General features: G+C 41.9%; 1 protein-coding gene across 3 annotated transcripts in view; it reads left to right on the plus strand.

Annotated features, from left to right (window-relative positions):
* The first annotated feature begins 1187 nt into the window (after nucleotides 1-1187).
* The window catches only part of znf362a (zinc finger protein 362a), a 49783-nt gene continuing 42973 nt past the window's right edge, over nucleotides 1188-7997 (plus strand). For 2 of the 3 annotated variants that reach the window (XR_007035435.1, XM_047347772.1), the window contains exons 1-2: nucleotides 1188-1250; nucleotides 2056-3866. Coding sequence is in view for 2 of the 3 variants with exons in the window: in XM_047347772.1 (XP_047203728.1) it covers nucleotides 3730-3866 (137 nt within the window). In the remaining variant the exon portion in view is untranslated. Of the gene's footprint in view, nucleotides 1251-1723; nucleotides 3867-7997 lie in introns of those variants that run through there. The other variant, XM_047347773.1, reaches the window with a different exon arrangement.

Below are 7997 nucleotides of genomic sequence, written 5' to 3' on the forward strand. Positions count from 1 at the left end.
TCCTGACAGTTTGAAAATGAATTTCACTAAACTGAAACTGAATATAATGGTTTAAAACTGAATTTGTTTGCTTTGAAAATTGCTTTGCTTTGTTTTGAAAATTCAGTTTGATTACTTTCACTTTCAGGTCTGAAATTCAATTTCAGTTCCAAAATTAATTTTTATGTGTCACACATCCGGGTTCTTGAAGCCACAGATTAACCAAACACAGATTTACTGATTCACGGAAGTCATTCACTATTGCTGTGTCCAAATTTAGGACTGCATCTGCATGCTTTGAGGGGCGCATTTGTAGGCCGAGCGACGAATGCTGTCCAATCTCCAAGGTTCCAACAAATGCGTCCTTATCCCCAGATTTGAAGGATGGGTCCAGTGTATCCTCCGTGTCCCACCCTATCCCATGATTCATTGCGGGTCGAAGTAGATTGTTCAAACGGAAGTAGCAAAGGCCGGAGGACAGAAAAGCTGTGAATAAAATTATATTGCGCATTCTGTGAAACAACTGAACTTTTCCAATGTTTTTAGACGAGAATGTAAACGTAAAATATCTGATCAGTTTATCAAGATATCGCTTAATTGCTCCGCTGACCCAGCAGCCGCTCGCCTCGCCAGCTGTCAGCTCAACGGGTGGTTGAGGATGCGCTAAACCCCGAGAGAACAGCTGACTCCCGGCACATTGTTTTTAAACTCCCGCTGGGTTTCCCCAATGGGTGGAAGTTAAACAGATATAATTCAGTCAGATGAAATCTAATATTAATGTTTTTGGTTTATTTACTATAATAATTACTATTATGCTCTGCAAATAAACTGATTTAAACTTTGTTCTTAAAGTTAATATGTTAGTGTTTAAGTTGTTGAAAGCTTTACAAATAAATTAAACAAATGGTATTTGTCATCAATGTATTTTATATCTAGTGTTAGATTTTAATATCTATGAACACAAAAAATATTTTCAACATTTTAAATGGCTAAATAATGAACAAATCATAAAACAATAACATTTTAAAACAAAACAGCATTATAAGCCATCAGCAATATGTAAAAGGGTAAATAAAAACCGTTATAGTTATTTACAGTAGAGACAGCTTTATTAACCTTCAGGCTCCATTTGTTCGGCTTCACAACTCTGCGCTTCACAACACGGTTGCTAGGCAACAGAAGTTACGCTGAGGTAAGGGCAAGAGAAACGCAGACCGACGTAACACCGGCGGCACACTATGCTAATGTGGATGTTTAGCTAATAGCTACAGGTAGCATAAGTGTTACTGTTTGACCATCATTTCTTTACATGACGCTGCTTATAGATGCTCATTTGACTTGATGATTGACATCCTCCAAGCTCATGTATGCTACACTGCTCCACCTCAACATGCCGTAAAGGAAGTTTAACCTGATGTGAAACTTAAATCGATGAATCTGTGTTTGATTAATCTGTGGCTATCCTGAAGGACACACACAAAAAAAAAACAACTGAATTTTGGAACTGAAATTGAATTACAGACCTGAAAGTGAAAGAGGTCAAACTGAATTTTTAATACAACGAAATACATTTTAAAAACAAATGAATTCAGTTTCAAACCATAAAATTCAGTTTCAGTTTAGTGGAATTAATTTTCCAACCATTGCATTTAATTTCAAATTACACAAATACAGATTCAGTCTGAGCAATTCAAATTCAGTTTCTGATGGCACAAGTTTCTTCCCATAAGTTTTAATAGTAATGTCATAGCAATGTTATTTTAGCACCTAAAATACAGTTCAACATAACATTAAACCATCATAGTATATCAGTTTTAATGGATAAAAAATGTCAATTGAAATTGTGAGTCCTAAGTGAGATAAGTTTATATATGTATATATATATATATATATAGGCCTTGTTTTGATGCAGCAATGTTAGTTTATAGAGGACTTTCTTTCCTATTACTATGAAATCTGAAACACATTTTTGAAAATGGAGACCCAAAAATGAAACACATGATTAGCAGATGAGTCCTCATTGAAACACAGGAATGCTCTGCCTCAGCTTGTTAACACTTGATCCCTTCCTGTCAGAGCTTCAAGGCACATATCTTAGTGGAGACGTGCCAAACCTCCAGCTGGGAGGCGAGAAGCTGTGCCATGTTTTTCATCGTTCTTCCTTGTATTTTTGGCAACCGTGTGAGGTTCGGGGGGTGTGACATGATGAATGAAAGAGACATCTCCTGGAGTTCAGTGTTTTTCTCGCTGCAAGTGAGCCACAGCCGCCAACAAGTCCCCCCTTCGTATTCCATCTGAGATGCATCCAAGTGCACAGTTGTGTAACTACAAAAAATAAATGGCTTGAAATTTCAAAAATAAATGACAAACAATTCCCAAGTTACGCTCCGTGTCAGAGTACTTTTCAAATGTGGACAGCCATGCCATTTTGCTTCATTACTTCACACTTGAAAGCAACTGAGTTTTGTTGCATCATGATTACAGCTGCTCCACAACAAAGAGCACACAGTTTGAAACAACGTGCCATTTATTCAGCATGCAGCCTTTCTCTATCTGCTCATTGCTGTGATTTGTATCAGACAGGATGCCTCTCCTGTAATAGACACGTTATTCCAGAGGGGAAAATGTCCATTAAAGAGTCACTGAACTCTCCTTGGAGAGATCTGATTCCAGTCTACCGCGGCCCTCCTGAGGCTGGAGTGTGAGTTTTCTAATCTTGTAAGTGATGGGGGGGTGGAAAGCAGAAATGAAGCATCCATTTTAATTCTTCTTCACAATTAGAAGTTCAGCTTTAATGCAGTTGGCATGAACAGAATCATCTGTTACTGAATGTTGTGGGATTATTTACAGTGCTTGGTCTGATGGGACTGAAGGTCTAAGCTGTAAAAATTAAGATAAAAGGTAAAAAAAAAGAAAAACATCTCACTGCAGAAACAACACATCAATTTAAGTAATTAAGTGGACAAACAATATCTAAATCAAGCCTGAAATATGAGGACAAGCAATTTCTTACAGAAACATTGACCTAACATCCGACACAGGACCTGAAAGGTCGTCCTTCAGTTCATGATCAGCTATAATTTTCAGATTATAGCTTTTTCAGCATCGCCAAGTTCATGCTAAAACATACTGTTGTCTGTCAAAATGTCTTTTTTTTCCCCATATTCATCTGCTTCTCCACCAGAAAAAGGACAGTCTGCCTCAAGTGGAGGAGTTTAAGTATCTTGTCTTGTTCTTGAGTGGTGGTTGCATGGAAGAAGAAACGGACAGACTGGGGTTTTGTCTGCAGTAATGCAGGCGCTGCTCCGGTCTGCTGTAGTGAAGAAAAAGCTGAGCAAAAAAGCAAAGCTCTCAATATTCCTGTCCATCTACAATCCAATCCTCACATATGGTCATAAGATCATGACCAAAAGAAGAAAGAACGAGATCTCGGATACAAGCGGCCAAAACGAGCTTCCTCCATAGGGTGGCTGGAGTCAATCTTAGAGATTAGGAGAAGGGCTCGAGGTAGAGCCACTGGTCCTCTGCATCGAAAGGATTCAGTTAGGGTGGTTTGAGCATCTGATGCTGATGCCCCCTTAACACCTCCCTTTGGGGGTTTCCAGGGCACGTCGAATTGGCAGGAGACCCAGGGGAAGCACTCACTGCAGGGACTTTATATCCCATCTGGCCTGGGAGCGTCTTAGGATCCCCCAGAATGAGCTGGAAAATGTTTCTGGAGGGAGATGATGTGAAAAAATTATTCTTTGAATGATTAACATTAATGAAATAACAATTCTCTTAATAAATAAAATAATTATTTCAAATTGCAATCTGTCCAGGCTGTACCCTGCCACTCATCCAATGGTCGCCAGAGGAAAGCACCACAACCCTGCAAGGATAAGCAGGTACAGACAATGGATGGATGAATGGATAATTAGAAAACTGATTTTTCTTATTTACTCAGGTTCTCGTTATCTGATATTACAAGGAATTTGATGATCTGATAAATTTAACTATGTCAAAATAAAGAAAAGAAATCCCTTAAGGGGTATATGACCTTTCATGACATTGTGCACATATTAGAATTGTAGGAGGAAGCTGGAGTACCCTGGGAAAATAGAGATGGGGAGAAACTCCAAAGAAAAAGGACTTGGCCAGGATTCAACCCCATGACCTTGCTGTGAGGCAACATTGCCAGCAGCTGAACCGCCTTACAGCCAAATTATCGTTATTTTTCATTTTATGCTCCTGGACAAAAATGGGAGTGTAAAAGGCCTAAACTGAACTTCTGATGACTTGAAGAAGCTATTGGCATTAAAGTCTTCCTCCCTTTCAAATAAAATGAGAGGACTCACAATCCTTAATTCTTCTCATTCCTCTCCTGTTAGACATCAAACAGCCAACATAACAGGAGCTTCAGGAGCTTTTCTGTAATAGGGCGCCATCTGGTGTTCAGTTGTGTCCTTAATCCTTAAAAAGATTTCGGGGATTGCCTGCAGAGTTCCTGGAAGCTCAGATTGGACACACCTAGTCCTAGAAGCTAAATCCAGGGTAAAATAACAGACTGCGATGCCGTTTTAATGTTAAAAGGAAAGCATAACCTTTTGTGTCAAGACATTTCTGTTAATTGAATATAAAGGAACAGTAAAACTGCTGCCTCAGTGTTTCCTAGTTCCTGTCCTCAGAGCTCACCACCCTGCAGGTTTTACATGTTTCCCTGCTTTAATTCATCTGGTGTACAAGGCTGAGTCAGCAGTTACACTGCTGCAGAACCAGATGACAACCCATTGAGATAATGTATTCCTTTGAATAAAGTGTGCTAAAGGAGAAAATGTCAGAAAACATGCAGGACAATATGCCTTGATGACCAATATTGGGAAATATTGTATTAAAGCACAAAAGGGACTCGAAGAAGTAAAACAAGAAACCCATTTTTGCTTCAGCTTTGCAAGCATGTACATTACTCTAAGCTCTGTGTTTTCATGTAAAGAAATGGAAATTGAATTTACTTATAGAAAAATCATAAGATTATGTCTATTTTTTTATTCATTTCCAACATTTTAAATAACAAATACATGTTGCCGTAGTATTTAGGTGAAGAGTGTTGCACAGACATGTCAGAGATGTAATATGGGTAAAAGCAGGATCAGGACTTGTTCCTTGAAAATAAGGCTGTAAACCTCAGAGCAGCAATGTCCCTGACCTGTGGACAGACATTTAAATCAAAAGAGATTGACTAAGGTTAACCTTTTCAGTTAGATCATAGGTTGCAGAAAGGTTAATGTTGGTAAACAGAATATTGAACTAAGCAACAGATACCACCCTGTCTAGCCAGGAAAAACCTGCTGACGTTTGTAGACACGGATATCTTGTTTGTTTAACTAATCCACAGTGAAGCTAGCACCATTTTTGAGGGATCAAGTTGTTCTTCTTGGTCTTTTTTGGTTTTATGTTGTACTTTGGTAACAGACATCCAGAAAAAAAAAACAAGTCAGAAAGAGTGAAATACAGAAAAAAGTAAGACACCCTATGAGATATTCAATTATTGTTATTTTATGTCTGAACAGGAAAGTCATTAAATGAATGTTAAACTACAAAATAAACCTTGTTTTACTCACTAAACGCAGGATATCATCAAAAAATAACTAATGAAAATACCCCTTACAGGTATTGTTACCCACTGAAGCTGAATACCTTCAGTCAGACGCTTCTTGTTGCCATCTATCAGACATCAGTGAGAGGAAGGTCAGCTCCACTCCTCACGTTCAGATGACAGATGTCTCTTGCATGTTCAAGTTCCCCCACAGCATCTCAATAAAATCAAGATCTCGGGTTTGACTCAGCCCAGGACTTTCTATTTTTCAATTCTCACCCAGTCCTTTGGCTGATTTGCTGATGTGTTTCGGGTCATTGTCAGATCAGGCTTTGCAGGGTCCATTTCTGCTTCAGCATTTGTTTTTAGAAAGTCACAGATTTTATTCCAGCATCCATTGATACACATCAGAAATGATGGTGATATTGAGCACACCAAGTCCTGCTGAAGCAAAGCATCCCCATACCATGACACTTACACCTCCATGCTTCACAGTTAGTTTGAGGTTTTACTGGAATGTTGTATTATGTTTCCAACTCATCTGCCCAAAGAACGCTATTATAAAGTCCTGATCTCTGACAGCCATCAGTTTGGCCTTTATGTTTGTTTTTAGGCAGCAAAGTAATTTTCCTCAACATTTCATACCAAATCACATCTTCATGGGGATGCAGAACCTGTGACTCTGTGATGGCTTGGCTTTCACATATTGCTTGACAAAGACACGGAACTCTCCGGCAAAGCGAAAGGTGGAGGAATCTGTTTCTACCTCAACAGTGGTTGGTGCAACGACGTGACAGTGATTCAGCAGCACTGTTCTCCAGACCTGGAATCCTTCATCATAAACTGTAAGCCTTTCTATTCCCCCCGTGAGTTCGCTTCGTTCATCCTGGTCGGTGTTTACATCCCGCCGCAAGCTAACGTGCAGGTCGCACAGCGCATGCTCGCCGACCAGATACTGAGTGTGGAGCGGACCAACCCGGACTCCTTAGTAATCGTCGTTGGCGACTTTAACAAAGGTAATCTGACCCACGAACTCCCCAAATATAGACAGTTTATAAAATGTCCGACCAGAGAGGACAACATTCTGGATCACTGTTACACCACCATCAGAGACGCTTATCACGCCTTCCCACGTGTTGCACTGGGCCAATCCGACCACATCATGGTCCACCTGATTCCTACATACAGGCAGAAACTTAAGCTCTGCAAACCTGTTGTGAGGACGACAAGGAAGTGGAGCAGTGAGGCTGTGGAGAATCTCCAGGCGTGTTTAGACTGTACAGACTGGGATGTGTTCAGGACTACTACCAACAGTCTGGACGAGTACACAGAGGCTGTGACTTCCTACATCAGCTTCTGTGAGGACAGCTGTGTACCATCATGCACCAGGGTGAGTTACAACAACGACAAACCCTGGTTCACAGCTAAACTCAGAAGGTTAAGACTGGATAAGGAAGAGGCCTTCAGGAGTGAGGACAAAGACATATACAGAGAGGCTAAGTACAAGTTTGGCAAGGCAGTGAAAGAGGCCAAACGACTGTACTCTGAGAAGCTCTAAAACCAGTTCTCAGCCAACGACTCTGCGTCTGTCTGGAAAGGGCTCAAGCAAATCACCAACTACAAGCCGAAAGCCCCCCATTCCATCAACGACCGACGCCTCGCCAACGACCTGAACGAGTTCTACTGCCGCTTTGAAAGAGAAAGGGACAGTCCTGCAACCATCCCCCACGACACCCCCCAACAGCTGCAGCCACAATCCATCACCCCCACCTCCCCAACCTCAAGAGGGGCCTTGGCACCTCCAACCCCCACCCTGAAGTTCCCCCCCACCAGCCCCCTACCCACGCCGAGGACGGCTCTTTCCATCCAGGAGAGGGACGTAAACAAACTCTTCAGGAGACAGACCCCCGGAAAGCTGCTGGTCCAGATTCTGTCTCACCAGCCAGCCTGAAGCACTGTGCTGATCAGCTGTCTCCAGTCTTCACAGACATTTTTAACACCTCACTGGAGACATGTCATGTGCCAGCCTGCTTCAAGTCCTCCACCATCGTCCCTGTTCCCAAGAAGCCAAGGACCACAGGGCTTAATGACTTCAGACCCGTCGCCCTGACCTCTGTGGTGATGAAGTCCTTTGAGCGCCTTGTGCTCTCACACCTAAAAGACATCACCGACCCCCTCCTGGACCCCCTGCAGTTTGCCTACAGAGCCAACAGGTCTGTAGATGATGCAGTCAACCTAGCCCTTCACTTCATCCTCCGGCACCCGGACTCCACAGGAACCTATGCCAGGATCCTGTTTGTGGATTTTAGCTCTGCCTTCAACACCATCGTCCCAGTTCTGCTACAGGAGAAGCTCTCCCAGCTGAGTGTGCCCGACTCCACCTGCAGGTGGATCACTGACTTCCTGTCTGACAGGAAGCAGCGCGTGAGGCTGGGGAAGCACG

This window comes from Girardinichthys multiradiatus, chromosome 20, assembly GCF_021462225.1.
Source record: "Girardinichthys multiradiatus isolate DD_20200921_A chromosome 20, DD_fGirMul_XY1, whole genome shotgun sequence".
Lineage (NCBI taxonomy): Eukaryota > Metazoa > Chordata > Actinopteri > Cyprinodontiformes > Goodeidae > Girardinichthys > Girardinichthys multiradiatus.